General features: G+C 49.5%; 1 protein-coding gene across 2 annotated transcripts in view; it reads left to right on the top strand.

Annotated features, from left to right (window-relative positions):
* Window positions 1-18,880, top strand: part of ANKRD33B (ankyrin repeat domain 33B) — a 99,211-nt gene extending 80,331 nt beyond the window's left edge. The window contains exons 3-4 of one of the 2 annotated variants that reach the window (XM_061393869.1): window positions 2,949-3,089; window positions 13,560-18,880. In XM_061393869.1, coding sequence (XP_061249853.1) covers window positions 2,949-3,089; window positions 13,560-14,389 — 971 coding nt within the window. In that variant the 3' untranslated portion in view covers window positions 14,390-18,880. The remainder of the gene's footprint in view (window positions 1-2,948; window positions 3,090-13,559) is intronic. The other variant, XM_061393870.1, reaches the window with a different exon arrangement.
* The last annotated feature ends 697 nt before the right edge of the window (window positions 18,881-19,577 follow it).

Here is a 19,577-nt window from a genome sequence, read left to right as displayed (position 1 = left end):
CTGTTTCAGCTGAGTGAGGTTGTCTGTGCGATAAGAGGTACTGTTCTGTCATCCTGGGGAAGCCAGCGGGACCTGGGAGTGATTTCATGGGTCATGACAGCTTGAGTCCGAGTTGTCAGAACGCATGGGCTGCGTGTTGGTTTTTCCGATCTCTACATAACACACAGGACAGATCTATATAATGGACCGTTTGCTTTGTGGATCCTAGGTGTTCCTTCTCCCTGCCTGTTCAGAGCATTTAGCATGTCAGTGCAAAGGACATCCTGCTGAAAATGTGTCCGACACACTCCTTCATGTTTTTTAGAAAAAATGGCTCTAAACAAATTGCAATTTGTTTCACTACGACCCTGGCTAAATCTAACTGACAGGTGCTGCAGAGCGCTTAGCTGGCCCACAAACGCAACTGAGATCAAAAGACCCCCCTCCCTCTGCCCCCGCCCTGACAGTTTGCCCCAGTTAAGCTGCTTTGGGGATCTGACAGCCAGCATCCTTCCTGGGTCGGCGGGGGGCGGGGGGAATGGCTGGGGTGGCGTGGGTTCTGTAAACAGCAGAGAGTCAAAAAGTGTCAGCCTCTGGTTGGAATCTGTGAGTCACAGAGTGGAAAGGTCCCGCTCATTTGTTTCTGGCTTGTTAACCCCGTGACAGGACCGTGTTAGTCAGTGCTCATCTCAGAAAGTCAGCGAAGTTTCACCTTTTCATGTTGGCAATGAGGTCAGGAGGCGGGCTGAGGTCTGCCACGGGGAGCAGACCACACTGCTTCTGTTCGAGTCCACACCCTGGTTTTTGCTGCTTGTTCGTTTTTAACCCGGAGGCTGATGAGAAGGAGGTACTATCGCTCGGCCAGCAGCCTGCAGCGTCTGGTGCCTTTCGAGGAAGGAAACCCAGTCCCACCTGTACATCTGTCTTGATCGGGGTGCGACGACAGGGAGGACAGGGCTCCCACGTGGGAGGAGTTAGTTACTGAGGGGCGTGCACGTATTGGCAGGGCCAGGGTGGAGCCCAGGCGATGCCACTGCAGCAGGAGAGGGGGCTTCTGCCTGCCGCTGTGCTGGGGGCCTCTGTTCGCTCGGCCTCCCAGCCTGCAGGGCATGTGTGTGTGTGTGTGTGTGCGTGCACATGCGTGTGTGTATGTGAGTCTTAGGAAACACCTTGTGGCTCGTGCCTGCCGTCTTCCGGGGAGGTCTTACCTCCTCTGCCATAGCCCCAGTCTCACGCAGTGCCCTTCCTGGTACCAGTCAAGGAAGGAGCCTGAGGTTTCCTGGCCTCTTCGAGGTGCAGAAGCCTCCCTGCGAGGAGCTGGTGGTGCACAGTTAACAGCAGAAAGTACAGTTCAGTGTCCACCTGGCCCTACACCTGCAGCCCTGACAGTGAGGGGGGTTCCGAGGGACCTGCACGGGGTGGGGATGAGGGGCTTTCAGAGCTGAATCCTCAGGGTAGAGGGATGGAGACTGGGGACTTCCCTCGTGGTCCGGTGGTGAGGAATCTGCCTGCCAGTGCAGGGTCCGTGGGTTCCTCTCTGCTCCGGGAAGATCCCACATGCCGAGGGGCAGCTCAGCCTGTGCCCTGCAACTCCTGAGCCCTGGAGCCTGGAAGCCACTGCAATGAGAAGCCCAACACTGCGACTAGAGAGTAGTCCCCGCTCACGGCAACTAGATAAAGCCCTCATGCAGGAACCAAGACCCAGAGCAGCTTCCCCCTCAAAAAAGGATGGAGACTGGTACCCAGGCCCTCGTGCAGACTGCCCGCACTCCTGAGGTGTGTTAGCCATCATTAGGGCCAGGATGCAGATGGCAAGCAAGAGGGGCTGGGGGTGCCAGGGTCAGGGCGAAGGGGAGCAGAAAGGGAGGCTGTCCTCCACCTTGGTCCTGAAACAGTGACATCTGAGCTTCTGGGACAGTGGTTCTCAACAGGGCTGATTTTGCCCCCAGCGATACTTGGTGAGGTCCAGAGACACTTGGCGGTTGTCATGCCTGGGAGGGACGGAGGTGTGGTAGCTACGATGTCTAGTGGGCAGAGTTCAGGGAGGCGGCTGACCATCCTACAGTGCACGGGACAGCCTCATTACCCATCCCAGGTGTCGGACAGCAGCTTCGGACAGCTCGGGCATTTGACCCCAGAGCCTCTTTGTGTGTTGTCTGAGGATCTTTCTCGGGGTGAACCAGGAGCATCCTGGGAACAGAGCTTCTCACATGATGTTCTCCTTATTCACCGCTACCTAAGAGTGTGCAGGCTTTTTGAGAATCCTCTGAGAATGAGCAGAAAATCCGGCCCTTTTTTTTGAAGTACAGGGCGATGAAGTGGAGAAATTTATATTCTGATATGAATATTCTTACCTGCTTGGGTTAATGGATGAGGGTCTGGGTAGCAACACTCCCTGTGTTCTCTGTGGGTATGTGTGTGTAAGAGAGAGAGAGAGAGAGAGAGAGAGAGAGGACCTTCTGAGCCATGCCAGGGTGGCAGTATGCACTAACACATCCTGTTGCTATGGTGATGAGATGCAGACTGTCTCCTCTCTGAGGCTCTGGAATTCTGGGAAATGGCTCCTAGCTTCCTTTTCTGTTCTGCGTTGCCCTCTCCTGCTGGGAGCTGACAGAATCTGCATGCGACCAGCTCAGGTGTGCCCCCGCAGCCTCCCTGCTGCCCATGTCCACTCCTTAACAGGTTGCCTGGACAGCTGGCCTTCAAGCAGGTTGGCAAAAGGGAACTCAAGTGAACCAGAGGCAGCAGCGCTGTGGCCCAGGCAGGGTCCTCCGTCGCCTTGTATCCTGGACTCCTGAGAATTTTTTCCTGTGGCTTGGGAGGCAAACACACATGCTGCCCACCCTCCCAAAGATGGTCCGGCCCTGCAGGCGGACGCTGCCCCATTTTGCTCTGTGTGTAGGAAGCCCTTCTGGGATGCCCACTCTTTGTGGAGGGTGGTCCATCCACGTGTGCATTTCTCTTTGCAGGGCACGTCACCATCACCAACTACTTGTTGAACTATTTCCCTGGTCTTGACCTTGAAAGGAGGAACGCATTCGGGTTCACAGCCCTGATGAAAGCAGCCATGCAGGGCCGGACGGAGTGCATCCGAGCCCTGATGCTAGCAGGTACGTCCCCACCTTTCTTCTGTGGTCTCAGGGCCCCAGGCAATGCTGAGTGTGCTCCTTAAAAAATATGTGTTGGGACTTCTTGCTGGTCCACTGGCTAAGACTCCACACTCCCGATGCAGGGGGCCAGGGTTCGATCCCGGGTCAGGAAGCTAGATCCCACATGCCACATCTAAGAGTTCACATACCACAACTAGAAAGATCCCGTCTGTTGCAGTGAAGAGCAAAGATCTTTTCCTCCTCATGCTAAAAGAGAATCAGTGCCCATCAGTAGAGCACAGCCTCCTTGAGTTATTCTGACAATTAAGTGAGAAATGTTCATGAAGCCCGCACCCAGGGTCAGGCACAGAGAGAGCAGCGTCTTCACATCTCAGTCGGTGGGAGACGCTGTTGTCGCTGTTACTTGATTTCATCATCTTAATTTATTTTGGTTTTGTTCTTGGCAATGGCTTCAGCTGATCTCGCTGGACCCTACGAGCTCCTGGAGAGAAGGCATGCCCTCCCATCTCAGTACCTTGTGTGTGCACGTGTGAAGTCGCTCAGTTATGTCCGACTCTTTGCCACTCTATGGATGGTAGCCCTCCAGGCTCCTCTGTCCATGGGATTCTCCAGGCAAGAATACTGGAGTGGGTTGCCATTTCCTCCTCCAGGGGATCTTCCAACCCAGGGATTGAACCCACATCTCTTATATCTCCGGCCCTGGCAAGTAGATTCTTTACCACTAGCGACACTTGGGAAGACCCTTGCCTTGTGATTAGATTGGAGTTAGAGGATTCCCAACTGACTTTGGATTGTTTTTTATTTTTTCTCCTGCTTTACTTAACTGGAGTGTTTTAGGAGATGCTGTAAGAAAAATAAATTCTGTAAGCAAAGACAGGCTTCAAAGATGAAAAACTTTTTTGTAACTAAAAAAGATCTTAATTGAAATTAATTTCATTGATTGTGCTTTTGACTCAATGACAGTTTCATTTTTTTTTTTTTTTTAAAGAGCAGTGGGCTTCCCTAGTGATTCAGCAGGAAAGAATCTGCCTGCCAGTGCAGGAGACTTGAATTTAATCATTGGGTCGGGAAGATCCCCTGGAGGAGGAAGTGGCAACCCACTCTAGTATTCTTGCCTAGAAAATCCCAGGGACAGAGGGGCCTGACGGGCTTCTCTGTCCATGGGGTCGCAAAGAATCAGACACGACTTCGCAATTAAACAACAACAATCAGTTTCCACGAAGTTTATCGGGGACGTTGGGGAGGGATGGTTCCTCCTAATTAAATGGTGATTATGATGCTTTTGTGTTTGGGGGGTCCTTCATCTGCTTTTACTACTTCTGGATCTTATAATTGAGTGTAGCTATTTACTTTTACCACCAAAAACTTACCCTGTCGATCCAGGAATTTTCCCCATGTGAATTCATTTGAATTACAAACCCTCTTGCTCTTAGATCAATTGCCTGCTAATCACTCTAGACCTTGCGTGGGATTTCCTGTCTTTCTTTTTTCCTGGGTCTGGTGCAGGTTTCAGGCAGTTACAGGATCTCAGAACCATTTTTCAGATCTCAGGAGAGATGGGTCTGCTTAAGACAGTGTATTCAATGCTAATGTGTTTCCCCCTTTTCCTCTGTTATTTGGTTAACAAATTTGGCATTAGGTTTCATATACTTTCCCTTTCCTGTTCCCATCTGCGTGATCACAACCCCGTCAGTCTAGAATAATCCCTCATGAGTACAAACCTCTAGGCCTGCATCCCTGGACTGAACGTGGTCAGAGCAGAAAGACCCATAAAACCAGCTGGATCCTGGTGTCAAATTCCAGCTCCTCCGTTCAGCCTCTCTACAGCCAAAGCCAGTCACCTCCTGCCCTAGGCCTGTTTCTTCTTAATATTCAGCGGACGTCAGTAGTTACTGCAGAGCGTCGTGATGGGGACTGACTGAGTTCACACATGACACGGACGGTTGCCTGGAATGGAGGAAGCTGTCGGTAATGGTTGAAAAAGTAAAAAAGTGTGAAACTGTTAGTTGCTCAGTCGTGCCCTACTCTTTGTGATCCCACGCACTGCGTCCCAGGCTCCTCTGTCCATGGGATTCTCCAGGCAAGAATACTGGAGTGGATTGCCATTCCCTTCTCGGGCATCTTCCTGACTCAGGGATTGAACCAGGGTCTCTTGCGTTGCAGGTGGATTCTTTACCATCTGAGCCACCAGGGAAGATTTGGTTATCATTATTGTTATTACGGATTTTATTATTTTTTTAATTAATTTACTTATTTATTTTTGGCTGTGCTGGGTCTTTGTTGCGGCGCATGGGCTTTCTTTGTGGCGAGTGGGGGCTACTTTTCCTTGCAGTTTGAGGGTTGCTTCTCTCCTGTGGAGCACGGGCTCCAGGGCACGCGGGCTTCGGTGGCTGCAGCTCTCGGGCTCCAGAGCACAGGCTCAGTAGTTGTGGTGCGAGGACTTAGTCGCTCCAGCATGTGGGATCTTCCCCGACCAGAGATCGAGCTCGTGTCCCATGCCTTGGCAGGCAGATTCCCCTCCATTGTAACACCAGGGAAGTCGGTTATTAGTGACTTTGTGTGTTTAATATGATTTGTTAAATGAAAAACTATGGTATACTTTTCCCTTTGAAAATATGCTTATGATGAGATACTTCACTTTCTTACTTCTCAATCCTGGTCCTGTCGACACTGGGGCCGGGTGCTCTTCAGGGTGGGCTGTCCTGTGAATTGCAGGCTGTTCAGCAGCACCCCTGGCCTCTGCTCGCCAGGTGACTGTAGCACCTCTTGGTTTGGACAACCAAAAATACCTCTGGACGTTGCCAAACGTCCCCTATTGGGAAAGTCGACTGTTGTTGAAAGCCACTGATGTGATGTAAATGGGAAACGATGGGGAAAGTGAAGAGAGAATCTGACACCTTCTTCAGGAAGCTTTTGACTGCCCTCTAAGGCTTTTGTTGTTTAACTTTAGAATATTTTCATTTTCTGCTGTTGCCACTAAGTTAGCTTCTACTTTTCCCCAGGAAAGTGGGTTACATTTTTCTCTTACAGTAGATGTGTGTGTGTCTGTTTTAGAAGAGAAAACAATATGTGATTGAATGTCTTTTCTGAATTTGATACATAGCAAAAAGGATACTTGTTGAGATATTTAAATAATTGGCATCAGTATTTTAAAGTCTTCTTATTTCCATTTGAATTTATTAAGAAAAACTAAAGCCTGTAAAGATCCTAAAATCTGAGTATTGCTTTTGGATTGATGTTTATGTACAGCTAAGAGCAAAGTACAGAATCAGGTCATCCTGTGATCATTTTAAAAGCAAAAGGCATTTTTGCATTACTACATAATAATGGTTAGGATAAAATTGTGTATCTCATTCTCATTTTTTCGAGTGCAATATTCTTCTGAACCTGAGTGTCTTTCTGAATCTGGGTTGAATTTCATTATATTTAATAAGAACTATTTCCTTTTAGAAATAATGAATCATTGAATTGAATGCCACCCCTAAACTGTTTAGATTTTCTAATAGTTCATAATCTATGAGTGCCTATGAGCTCTTATCTTACCTTGTCAGGCAGAACAAGGTAATGTCAGAATTACCAAAACTTAGGCTTTTAATAAAAATAGAACTAGGTTCTAAAAAGCTGATCTGTTGGCTCTTTCGTTTTGGGCTTCCTAAGGAGAACTGTCAGCTCTGCTGATATCACAGCGGGGTTGGAGCTGGGTGGTGCTGACTGCAGAACCTTGTTAATTCAGTGGAATATTAATGCCCCAAAGTGATGGGTGTGTTTAATAAGTGGCTCCGAGAACCGTACAGAGGATGTGATTATCTCTGAAGAGAAGCAGAACCCGGCGGAGGTTGGTTCCAGACTTGCTTAAGAGAGCTGGCTTTCATACCTGACGTGTGTCATTGCTGCGGCATTTGGGGAGCAAACACAACCAAACAAAAGCCTCTAGTTTCCCTGTGATTGTGGGGAACAAAACAGACAGAAAGGAAGGTGGAGGAGGCTCATCTAATGAGCAGAGAGCAGAGGCATTACCGCTACTGATCATATCCTCATCCTTGTTGTAGGCAAGCCCTGACTGTGTGTTTCCGGAAAGCCAAAGGATACGATGTCCCCAGAGAGGTTTCTTTCTGCTTGTAGAGGAAAACATGGATTTCCCATAATTAAGTTGGAATAGTTTCAAGTTATTAAGAAGAGGAAGGGCAAAAAATCAGGGATTTTATATCACCAAGGGCACAGTCTCAGCTTGGGCACCCATGAAAGCCAGCTGTGAGACAAGGACACAGAAGTACTTGTTCTAGAAAGTGAAACCAGGGGCAAGTATTTGTTCGAGAAAGTCACCCCAGGAGGCCAGTCAGGGATAAGGAAGCCAGACTGGGAAGACTGAAAAACCAAGCCATGTGAATTACCAGGTGGGCACGTGGGAATCAGCACTGCTGAGATCTCTCAGACTGAAGTGCCTGGGGATGGGGTGGGATCCCTGCCGTTAAGGGCTCTTCCTGATGACCCTGCCTCCTGGTTTATCATATTGATTATACCTCAAGATATCATATTGATTAATATATTGAATATATCCTATTCATATTTAATATCATATTGAATAGCATATCATATTGATTATACCCCAAGATGATATATTGATTATATATTGAGTATATGATATTCATATTGAATAGCATATCATATTGAATATCACATAGAATATCATATCATATTGAATATATCGTATTGATTACACCCCAAGTGCCCGAGATACAGGCCGGAGGTGGCCCAGGACAAGGCCAGTAAGGGCTGGTCCCCACTGATCTTGTGTGACCGTCACCGCCAGAAAACAGTGATTCCCTCAGTTCTTGTCCTCTTGATGAGAAAGAATTCAATTAAGAGACACGGATCAGTTTTAAGGAGCACGAGTTTTACTGAGCAAAGCAAACCTGCGAGCCTGAGAGAGAGAAGCGAAACCAGACGCCGCCCCAGGACAACGGGGTAGCATTGCTTTTGCAGGGTGGAAAATCCCACCTTTTCTGCGTAATTTGACGACAGGTTGATTGACAGCTGTAGGTTGTGTAACTTCCTCCTTGCCCACAGGCGCTTAGTCACAAGCACCCAAGTGAAACCCCAGGGGGTTGGGGGGCGGGGGGAGGGCAAACAGCAATGCTAACTTACTACAATTGGGCATAATAAACCCAGGGTTACTATGAGTCACCTTTTAGATCTCGGTGCGCCTGCGCCGGCCTGGGCAGGTGGTTTTATCTTGTTTTGTTCTGATAAGGCTGGAAACTTAGCGGTCCTTGACCACAAAAGGGGAAGCTCTCTGGGTGTGTTGTAATCACCTGTGTCTAGGTGGGGAGGGAAAGATGACCCCCCCCCTCCCCATCCAGGATGGAGCAGGGACCCACTCCTGTCTAACATGAGCAGAAAGGCCTCTTGTAGGTGTGGGTAGAACTGGAGTGGGGCCTTCATTTGAAGGGTAGGTTGCTCAGGGATAGGCTTCCTGGGGTGGCTCAGATGGTAAAGAATACGCCTGCAGTGCAGGAGACCCAGGTTCAAACCCTGGGTGGGGAAGATCCTTTGAAGGAGGGTATGCAACTCTCTCTTGTATTCTTGCCTGGAGAATCCTATGGAGAGAGGAACCTGTCAACAGTCCATGGGGTTGCACAGAGTCTACAGTCCATGGGGTTACACAGTCAGACATGACTGAAGTGTCTTAGCACATCACGTGGGGTTGGGGGCTTACAGAGACATAGGAAAGGAAGTGATGCATCCTGGGCTCTGCCTGCCTCCTACTGGTCCCATGGACCTGGCCTTGACTCTTGGGGGAAAGGGTCCTAAGAATGAGCAACAGAAGGTAGATTGTCTTCCTTTAGTCTCTTTTAGGGGAGAAGGCAATGGCACCCCACCCCAGTACTCTTGCCTGGAAAATCCCATGGATGGAGGAGCCTGGTAGGCTGCAGTCCATGGGGCCGCTAAGAGTTGGTCACGGCTGAACGACTTCACTTTCACTTTTCACTTTCATGCATTGGAGAAGGAAATGGCAACCCACTCCAGTATTCTTGCCTGGAGAATCCCAGGGACGGGGGAGCCTGGTGGGCTGCTGTCTATGGGGTCGCACAGAGTTAGACACGACTGAAGCAACTTAGCAGCAGCAGCAGCAGTCCCTTTTAGGAGGTTTGCCTCTTCCAGTAACAGAAATCCCGACTTGACAGTTGATTAAATAAAGCAAGCATCTATTTGTCTCACCTCACTAGAAGTCACCCAACAGAGCCGGCCCTGACTCCCTGAGAACATACAGATCCAGGTTTCTTCCTCTATGCTTTTCTTTACTCAGCATTGCCCCCACACCCTCCACCCCTCCACCCCCCACCCCCACCCCCACCCCTCCACCTTCCAGTGTGTTGACTGGTCACCTCATGAAGAGTTCGGATGCTCACTGGAGCTCCAGCCTCAGATCCGTGTCTCGGACAGGAAGCAGCATCACTGATAACGTGACCCCTTTTTCTAAACTTAATCAATTTGTTCATTTATGGCTGTACTGGGTCTTTGTTGCTGTGTGTGGGTTCGCTCTAGTTGTAGCAAACGGGGGCTACCCTCTAGTTGAGGTGCACGGGCTTCTCATCGCTGTGGCTTCTCCTGTTGCAGAGTGTGGGCTCTGGAGCACGTGGGCGTCAGTAGTCGTAGCTCTAGAGCAAGCCCTCAGTAGTCTCGGTGCCCAGGGTGTAGTTCCCCGACTGGGGATTGAACCTGTGTGACTCCTGCATTGGCAGGCGGATTCTTAACCACTGGACCACCAGGGGAGTCCCAAGGGTCCCTTTGATCAGGGATGCAATGGCCTTCTCTTTGGGGCTCCCTGACCAGTTGTAAGGGAGGCTGGGAAAATGGAAAACAAGATTGCAGGTCATAGAGGTTAGAACTATGATCCTCAGTGGGGTGGAGATGTGTGTGGTTCCTTGGGGGACATCTTTGGCTGTCACAGCTGGTGGAGTGCTACTGGCATCTAGTGGGCAGAGACCAGGGGTGCTGTTTAAAGTCCTGCAATGCACAGGAGAGCCTCCACCACATACAGTCATCTGGCCCAGATGTCAATGTTGTTGCTGTTCAGTTGCTCAGTCATGTCCGACTCTTTGTGACCCCATGGACTGCAGCATGCCAGGCTTCCCTGTCCTTCACCATCTCCCAGAGATTGCTCAGACTCATGTCCGTTGAGTCAGTGATGTCATCGAACCATCTCATCATGTCATCCCCTTCATCTCCTGCCTTCAGTCTTTCCCAGCATCAGGGTCTTTTCCAATGAGTTGGCTTTTTGCATCAGGTGGCCAAAGGATTGGAGTTTCAGCTCCAGCATCAGTCCTTTGAATGAATATTCAGGACTGATTTCCTTTAGGAAGGACTGGTTTGATATTCTTACTGTCCAAGGGACTCTTAGTCTTCTCAAACACCACAGTTCAAATAGTTCCGAGGTTTTGAAACTCAGGGTTAGACCAGTGATGATGGACTGCCTAGAACTGAGTAGTTGCTGCCTTGAACAAAATAGAGGATCCTGTATAGACAACTCACAGCACCCAACTTGGTAGCAAATGAACTAACTGTCAGGAGCTCAGCTCTTGTCTACACTGCTGAAGCCCTGGGTGAACCAACAGGGAGGTGGGGGTGAGGATACCAAGAGTCTCCTGGTCAGAAGACTGGTACACTAGCCTTTCAGAGCTGCTCCATACTCTCTGAGAGGTATATGCATAAAATGCTAATCATCAGTACTTGTCTGTCATGATTTAATGACTGTGTCCAGGCCTTTAATATTACCCTGAATCACAGTGATTTCTTAAGGAAGTGAATCCCTTGTTTGTAGCAGGACTCAAGACTCTTGCGCGGCAGTACAGTCAGAATGGCCTTTGTTCTTTCGAGTGTTTGTATTTTCCAAGATGATTTTGGAGAGGAAGAGGCACACTCAACTTTTGACAGCTGTTCCTTTAGTTTTCCATTAGCATTTGAAAAATGTCTCTTTCAGGCAGTGTTCATTAAGATTTTAATTTTGCAGTTTGCTCCTTTTCAAGTGACATGCAATTAATTAAGGCTTAATGTGTCATCTATTTTTTGCAATGACATTTTTACTGCCCCCTTTTCATTTGAGTCAGTTTATAAATTGTACTCTAGCTAATGAGTTCCATCCTGATTTCCAGTTTCAAATAATTATCACTCTTCTAATATGGTGATTCTTTCATGTGTCACAGAATTAAGAGTGTTACTGGGCGAACTCAGGTGAGCTGGGTCTGCCTGGGCCATTGGCCACGGCGGCTGCAGGGCAAGGAAGCCACTGAGACCCCTACTCCTCTTTTCAGTGCTTATTCCCCAGCCTTCGAGTGTCGGACACTCCAGTCTATGTGGGACGTACATGCAGAAGCCTCTTCCAAGCCTGGTCCCTGCAGAGCGTGCAGGCTAGATAACTGCCCTATTTCCCCACATTGTTTTGCCAGTGGAAATATGACTAAGGGGACTTGAAATCCTGAATGATTTTTAACTGTATATGCAGCTGAGGTTGGACCAAGCTTAACTGAACAGCAATTCCTTATTAATTTCTCTTTTACTGAAACTTACAAACATTTCATCAAGTTGAATTGAAGATTAACTTTGCAGTATCAGGAGGGGCAGTGGGTGGTATGGGGAGATTTGTGAACGAAGTGACTTGTGTAAGGGAGACTGTGAAGATGTAGGAGGCAGATTTCTCCAGAAAGACAGAACAGGTGGGAGATATATAGTAATAGAATTATTTTAGGGAGGTTTTTTTCCAGTAGTCATGTATGGATGTGAGAGTTGGACCATAAAGAAGGCCGAGCACTGAAGAATTGATGCTTTGAAACTGTGGTTCTAGAGAAGACTCTTGAGAGCCCCTTGGACTACAAGGAGATCAAACCCATCAATCCTAAAAGAAATCAACCCTGAATATTCATTGGAAGGACTGATGCTGAAGCTGAAGCTTGAATCCTTAGGCCACCTAATGTGAAGAGCCAACTCATTGGAAAAGACCCTGATGCTGGGAAAGATTGAAGGCGGGTGGAGAAGGGGACGACAGAGGATGAGATGGTTGGATGGCATCACTGACTCAATGGACATGCGTTTGGGCAAACTTCAGGAGACAGTGAAGGATAGGGAAGCCTGGCGTGCTGCAGTCCATAGAGTTGCAAAGTGTTGGACACGACTGAGCAACTGAACAGCAACAACAATTTTATGGAAATTGGCATTGGTAAGCCTGGAATCTGTAGGACATGCCAGGATCCTGGAGACTTGGGCAGGAGTGGATGCTGCGATCTTGAGGCTGGATTCTTTCTTCTCCTGAAAACGTCAGCTTTTGTTCTAAGGTCTTCAGCTAGTTGGAGGAGGTTCACCCACATTTTGGGTGCTAATCTCTTTGACCTAAAGTCAAGTGATTGTGGATGCTGATTGCATGTACAAAACACTTTCACAGTGCACTTAGATTACTGTGGGATTAAAGCCCTGAGGACCTGGGCCGTGTCGACACAGAAAGTTCACAGAGGAGGAGGCCTCCCTGCAGGGCGGGGGGAAGTGCAGACTGTTGAGGGTCAGGACCCAGGTCTGGACACTTCTCTCTTATCAGCTTCGAGGCTTCAGGCAGTGCCCTCAGCAACCATGACTGCCATCCATTGTAACAGACGTTTATTAAAATCATGCCTCCCACCAATCAGAATGATATGTGTTCAGGAAGCAAAAACAACTAAGATGTGCCTCTGTCCTGGAAGCCCACAGTCTGGTAAAGATGACAGACCCGTGACCAGCTAACCTGAAGCACGAAAAGTGAACAAACACACACTTCCTGCAAAAATAAGAATCATAACCTCCGAGAGTGAGATCTTGGAGGAAAAGGAGAGTTGATAGATAAATAAGACAGCAAATGCTTTGCCAGTGACAGTTACTGGTAGTATTTTTAGAACATTTTAGTAGCATCCGCCAGGTGTTACAAACCACCTGTCTCTCCATTGCCAGAAAGCCATGAAGTCTCATTTCTATATTAAAAAAAATCCACAATTTAGGTGCTGAGTTTAAGCGGTTTTCTTTATAGGAAAGAGGGGCTTTTCAAATGGTGCTAGTGGTAGAGAATCCGCATGCCAAGGCAGAAGACCCAGGTTTGATCCCTGGCTTGGGAAGATCCCCTGAAGAAGGGAATGACAACCCACTCCAGTATTCTTGCCTGGAGGATCCCATGGACAGAGGAGGCTGGCAGGCTATGGTCCATGGAGTCACAGGGTCAGACACGACTGAGTGACTAAGCACAGCACAAACCATGAAGTCGGGCACTTAAAGATGGGTTGTGTTATAATAGTAAATGCCAGAGGTGACACTCAGGTGTGGGTTCGCCCAGGTGGCCCAGCTCCAAGGTAGAGTCAGCTATCTCTGTCTCCTGTTGTCTTTTGTTTTCTGCCTGTGGAAGGGAAAAGGTCTGCTTGCACCCACCAATTCCTATTTTCTCTTTCTGGTTTTCAGGGGCGGATGTCCACGCCAGGGACTCCCGCAGGGGTATGTCCTCCCAGGAGTGGGCTACCTACACTGGACGGTTTGAAGCGGTTCGGGTCATCCAGAGGCTACTAGAGCGACCCTGCCCGGAGCAGTTTGGGGTAAAGTACAAGCCAGAGCTGCCACTGGCCCTGGAAGCAGGTCAGAAGCCCACAGGCTCCAAGAGCTGCTTGCAGAAGCTCACGGATTTTGTGCGGTCCACGCTGACCTCCCGCTCGCGCCAAGGCATGGAGGACGGGGGAGCCCTGGACCACATGGTCAAGATGACCACGAGCCTCTACAGCCCTGCCGTGGCCATCGTCTGCCAGACCGTGTGCCCTGAGAGCCCTCCCTGTGTGGGCAAAAGGCGGCTGGCGGTGCAGGAAATCCTGGCGTCGCGCGGGGACCAGGACACGCAAGCCCAGGAGAGGGACAAGGGGGAGGGCCCCGAGCCGCAATCCCAGACCTCCCAGGCCGCGGGGGTCTCCAAAGAGGAGGCCCCCAGAGCCGGCCTCGCGTCTTCGCAGCCGCCGGTCGCCCCTCGGAGGGCCAGCCTCCTGCCCCTGCAGCTGTTGCGGCGGAGCAGCGTGCGGCCCGGCGTGACCATCCCCAAGGTGCGCGTCAGCAAGGCGCCCGCTCCCACCTTCCAGCCCGAGCGGGCGGCCCGGGGCAGCACCAAGGACAGCAGCCACCTGCAGCTGCCCAAGTGGCGGTACAAGGAGGCCAAGGAGGAGAAGCGGAAGGCGGAGGAGGCGGAGAAGCAGCGGCTGGCCGCGGCGCAGAAGGAAAAGCGGACGTCGTCCTGGAGGAAAAGGACGTGAGGGCGGGTGTGTCCGGCTCGCGGGGGTGAGGCAGGACGCAGAGCCCGCCAGCCGGGCATACGAAGCTGGCCGGAGCCCCGGGGGAGGCGGCGGGGACGCTGGGTGTGGTCCTCCCTGGAAGTGTGCGCCCCTGCATTTTACGCACAGCACCTCCCAGGGCGCACAGAAAACGTTCCTGTTTGTTCAGGCCGCACCCAGGAGTGAAGTGGGCCAAGCCCTAATCGAATCGCCTGAAACCAGTTCCCCCAGCAATCAGTGCTCGTAGTGGGCATTCTACCTAAAACTCGACCATTGAGCCACCCGAGAAGCCCCCCTTGGAACCTCAGTGCAGAAAAATTTAAGACCAGTTTATCCAAAGGACATTTTCTGTATAGTTCTGTATTTTTCAGTTATGATCAGACTTAGAGCACTTGACCAGTGATAGGGCTCTTTGTAAATACTTGTGACGGTCTTAATGCATTTGTCTGAAGACCCTTTGTTCAAAATACTGTTTCTAGCAGTAATTATTTGTGCTATCTCTATGATTTCACATAGAATCTGTGGCATTCTCCTCCTGTCGACCCCCTTTTGCTTTTTTTATTGGGGGGGCTTTGCCTTTCCATCTCCTTGGGGGTGCTCTAAAGCACCACACGTCCTTAATTGGATTAAGTGATGTTGAAGATTTCTATTGGATAAAGGCATTTGCTTTACCGCAAAATACTCAAGTAAGACAGGGGAGTCACATTTCCTTTAATTTCTGAAGCTCTCTTTTCCATCCAGTGGTAAAAATGGAGAAAACCCAATTGTCAAAGTATGAGACTGCATAGAAGAGTGTGTATTTATTGCTAGAACTAAGCTCATTTTAAGCAAGGGGTTTTAGATAATCTGCATATAAAGTCTTGAACATACTCAAAAATAGAAAAAAAGTGTTTAAGAAGATGGGGGCAACGCTAATAAATTATTACTAGAAATACAAAATTAAGTTATGTGCTCTTAGACAATTGAATTAAAATATCCTTAAGATGTAAAAAGAAATGCTAGATGTATAGAGTTCTGCAAAACTACTGACACAGGTGGGCCATACATTTTTTGAGAAATAGGGATTAGAGCTGAATGTTAAGCAAACATGTTTTTGGCAAATTCTCCTGGAGTGAGCTGGGTTGCTTCCTCCTCCCGACTCAATTCTGACAGATACCTGGTGTGGAATTTTATTTTTCCTTTGATGAAAGCTCCTGGTGTTCAGTTTATCCTCATGCAGGCTTTGTAGACTTGCCAAGATTCGGGAACTTTGGCGGTGCACGGGTGTGGTTTGCCCCAGGCCCTGAGCGCTCCGTGGGAGTTTTCTGTCCATACTTTTATCTCCAAAAAGCTGAGAAATACTAAAGAATCTCTGGCTCTCTGGGTTGCAGAGTCTCTCTCACATATGCACTACCAACAGCACTTTATTTAAATATTATCCTGCATATAAGCCATAGATTTAAAACATTACAGACCAATGGGAAGCTGTTTATTCTGTCTCTGGATTGAAATCGTGCTCCCTGGCCACGTGGTGACGAGTGCCCATCCATCTCATGATGTGGGCAGCGTGGCACTGACTCGCCCTCCTTTTCCCCCCGCCCCCCACTATCAGACACTGAGCATCTTACACTCATCTCTCCAAAAACCTCAATTAACAGACCATCAGGCTGCACCCAGGCTAATGGGAGGCAGATGTGACGATAATCCATCTTTCAAAGTCAGATTTTAGTGAATTCTTCCCTTGTTCCAGAAGGGCCCAGGAAGAACGGCCCAGAGGTCTGGACCTGCTTTGAGCATCACTGATGTGGTTGGCTGTAGGTCACCCTTGAGCCTAAGAGTTGGGCTTGGCCAAGTGCCCTTGGATGAGATGAGTGCTGGTCCCCGAGGTGGAAAGAAACACGTCTTTGTTTCCCTGACGGGCCAGTCTACACCCTACATTGAGATTATGTTTTGTGTTGATATGTTTTGGTTGCTTTGAATGGTTGGCTGCACTTTCCTCCCCAAGGGCTCACCCCTCCTTCTCCTCCAGTGTCGGTCAGGGATAGGGGCACCGACGGGCAGTGTCCCCCTCAGCTCTGTCACCACGTAAGTTCCCTACTGGCCCTTTTGCCTCCTTTTTCTTTTTCTTTTTGTTTTCTGCCTATCTTCTGCTCCAGATTTAGCTAAAATGCCTTGATCATCCCTGGCGCCACTACTCAGAGGTCTAAAAAGAGCAGAAAACTGTGGAGTCATGAGAGATCAACAGTGTCCCTGATGACTTACCGTGTCGTGCCCTCCAGACACTCAAGAGTGAATGGACAGCAGATTTCACCTGCTGCTTCTGTGCAGAATTCCGCCCCACCCACCACCTTCTTTTCATTTAGGGAGGGAGATTTAGCTTGCTCTCCTGACAGTTCGGGCTTCCCTGGTGGCTCAGCTGGTAAAGAATCTGCCCACAATGAGGGAGGCCTGGGTTCGATCCCTGGGTTGGGACGATGCCCCTGGAGAAGGGAAAGGCTACCCACTCCAGTATTCTGGCCTGGAGAATTCCATGGATTGCATAGTCCATGGAGTCGCAAACAGTCAAACACGACTGAGCAACTTGCAGTTTCACCTGACAGATGAGAGCACCACCCTGCTGCACAGAACAAGGAGGATCCGGTGTCTGCTTTGCACTCCTGATGTTTATTAACTGTAAATAGTGAATTTCAACTTGACAGGTACCTTCTCAGGGATTTATATATAAATAGAGTTAGGGGGAAAGGTGAAGTATATTTTAATACTTTTTAGCATCTGAGTGAGTTGTTATCACACTAGACAGAAGAAATACTTCTAAGATAATGTCAGTGCTGCTTTTTCCCCAGGGCGATGCCTGGGAATCACCCCTCCCATTGAGACTTCTTGATTCTTAGAACCTCGGGACTCTGGTGGCTGAAATGGCTTTGGAGTGGACGTGAAGTCACTTCTCAGGGCCTCTCAGTTGCCTCTCGTGGAAGCGAACCCTTGTATTTAGGAAAAAAAAGTTCAACCTCTGTGTACAAAGAGGTGGCTGTGACAACACAGATGGGCCACCCATCGATTTTACCTCTAGAAGTGGTTCCTCCCCATCCAATACCTGCGTGTGTGGTGTGAGAAGGATGGTGTTTCTCTCTGCTTCCGTGAATCACATGTTCTACAGTCAGCCCTGTGCCAGGCTCACTGCCGGGAGAGGGCAGGGAAAAGCTGGAATGACCATGGTGTTTAGAGACCTTCCATGTCTTCGGCTACACCCAAGGAATGCAACGTGCAACATTATGAACCTTTGTGACTTTTTTCTGCAGCGCCTCCCCACGGGCTCCTGGCGGCACCAGAAACCTCAGAAATAGGCTTGGAAATTGCACTAGGTCATCATCTCAACTTCCGGCCCTCCTGCGACTCGTTCCTTCTGTGGTGGAGGGTTGAGTTTGTGATGTCAGTTGGAAAGTGGGATTTGTAGGTGTGGGGATGGGCGGGCCAATCCAAGCTGCCTCTGCCCACTTCCTTCCGGGCCATCAGTGGCCAGCCAGGTCTCTGGAAAGTCCACTGAGTAGAGATGAGGCTCTGAAACTGAATCCCACGAGGTGAGGGCCAGACCACAGTACTGAATTGGATGCAGAGCCCTCAGTCTCCGGGAAGAGTCACAGGTACCCAGTTACTATGAAGTGAAGCACTCCTAAGGGATGGATGAAGGAGCCAAGACTAATAAGAAGGGCTGATCTGTTTCCCACAGCCTCTGGCAGGGGCACAGTTTTCCCCCCTGACCCACACTACATTAAGACAGAAGACCGTCTCTGCATCCTTCGCCCGAGCTTGCTCTGCGAAATGAGCCCTAGTCCCAGGCTCACCTGGGACCCCTCACTGTTTCATCCTCCATCCTGATATCTAATACGATGCAGGTATTCCCTGCAGTGCTGAGATTGATCAGGAACTATTGTAAGCTTCTAGTTGCAACTGTCTTTTACCAAATGAAGTGCTGGCACTTTTTAAGTATTTGCGGACATTCTAACACACCCCCCATGCTCACGAGCCCCATGGGGAGCTGTTTGGATTCTGCCCTTGGCTGTGGGTGCCCAGCTCACGGTGATCCCTCAGGACTCTGGCCTGTGTGTCTGGTCCTTGCTGTTCTGGGCAGCAGGCTCACACTGAGCCCCTTTCAGCGGGGCCTGGGGGACCATGTCTTCTTGGGAAGGAAAGCGGGAGGATCCATCAGGAGCGATTAAACAACAAAGTCCCATTCACCTGGACAACTGGCATTGATACATAAATTGATACATAATCGTGACCACGGTGGGGGCGGGGTGGGGGGGGGGAGGCTGTTGCTATAAAGAACTTGCAACAAAACAGCTCTTCCTGAAACCCTGGTTGCCCTGCCAGTTCCAGCATGGAGAATTTGTTTCAAACCTCTGGGTAACTCTTGTGTCAGGGATGAATTCGTGTGTCTTCATTAACATTTAAAATCAGCAGCTAAAAAAAAGTTCACTGGAAGTTTTTTTTTTTTTTTAAGAAATAGAAAAGCAAACAAAATCGCCCCACTTCCCCAAACCATCACAACCTGGTTTGATTTAGCTCATTTTTGAGGAACTCAGTTGAATGAGATGGCTGCTGTTCAATCTCTCCTTCCCCTGACCCAGCCTGAAATAAGGCTCTTGTGAAAGGCAAGCCCTGCAGTGGTCTGACGGCTCTCAGCTGCAAGGGGAGGCGTGTGACGTGATGTGAGCGGGTGCACACACACCCACAGGAAGGAGTTTGGGTTTCGTGCTCACGAAGGGGACTGCCACTATAGCTGCCAGGGAATATCAGCTATGACCTGGTGTATTTGAGGATGAGACAGCCCAAGACCCCCACCGGGACCCCTCAAGTGTGTCCAGTGTGGCACAGAACACAACCAGCGTGTCATCACCCAGGTGTCCTTGTCAAAAGGTGGTGTTGGCCTGGGCGGCTCCTGGATGAGGTTGTGTAGCCGGGCCTGGGTCCTCTCTGCTGTTGGCTGCATCCCTGGCGTGGAGTGGCAGAATCCAGAGGGGATTCTTGGGGGGAGCTCCACCAGGTATTCGGCCTGGGGTCACAGATGGTTCGGTACCAGGCTGACTTAAGAAGCAGAACCAGGAGGCTGCTGAGAATTCCCCGAGTCTGTCCAAGTGTTGAGATGCCCTAATCGATCACTGCTCATGCAGTTTGGTTTTTGAGAGAATCA

Source organism: Bos javanicus, chromosome 20 (genome assembly GCF_032452875.1).
Source record: "Bos javanicus breed banteng chromosome 20, ARS-OSU_banteng_1.0, whole genome shotgun sequence".
Classification (NCBI taxonomy): Eukaryota; Metazoa; Chordata; class Mammalia; order Artiodactyla; family Bovidae; genus Bos; species Bos javanicus.
The sequence above is the reverse complement of the archived record's forward strand: the minus strand, read 5'-3'. Positions and strand labels throughout refer to the sequence as shown.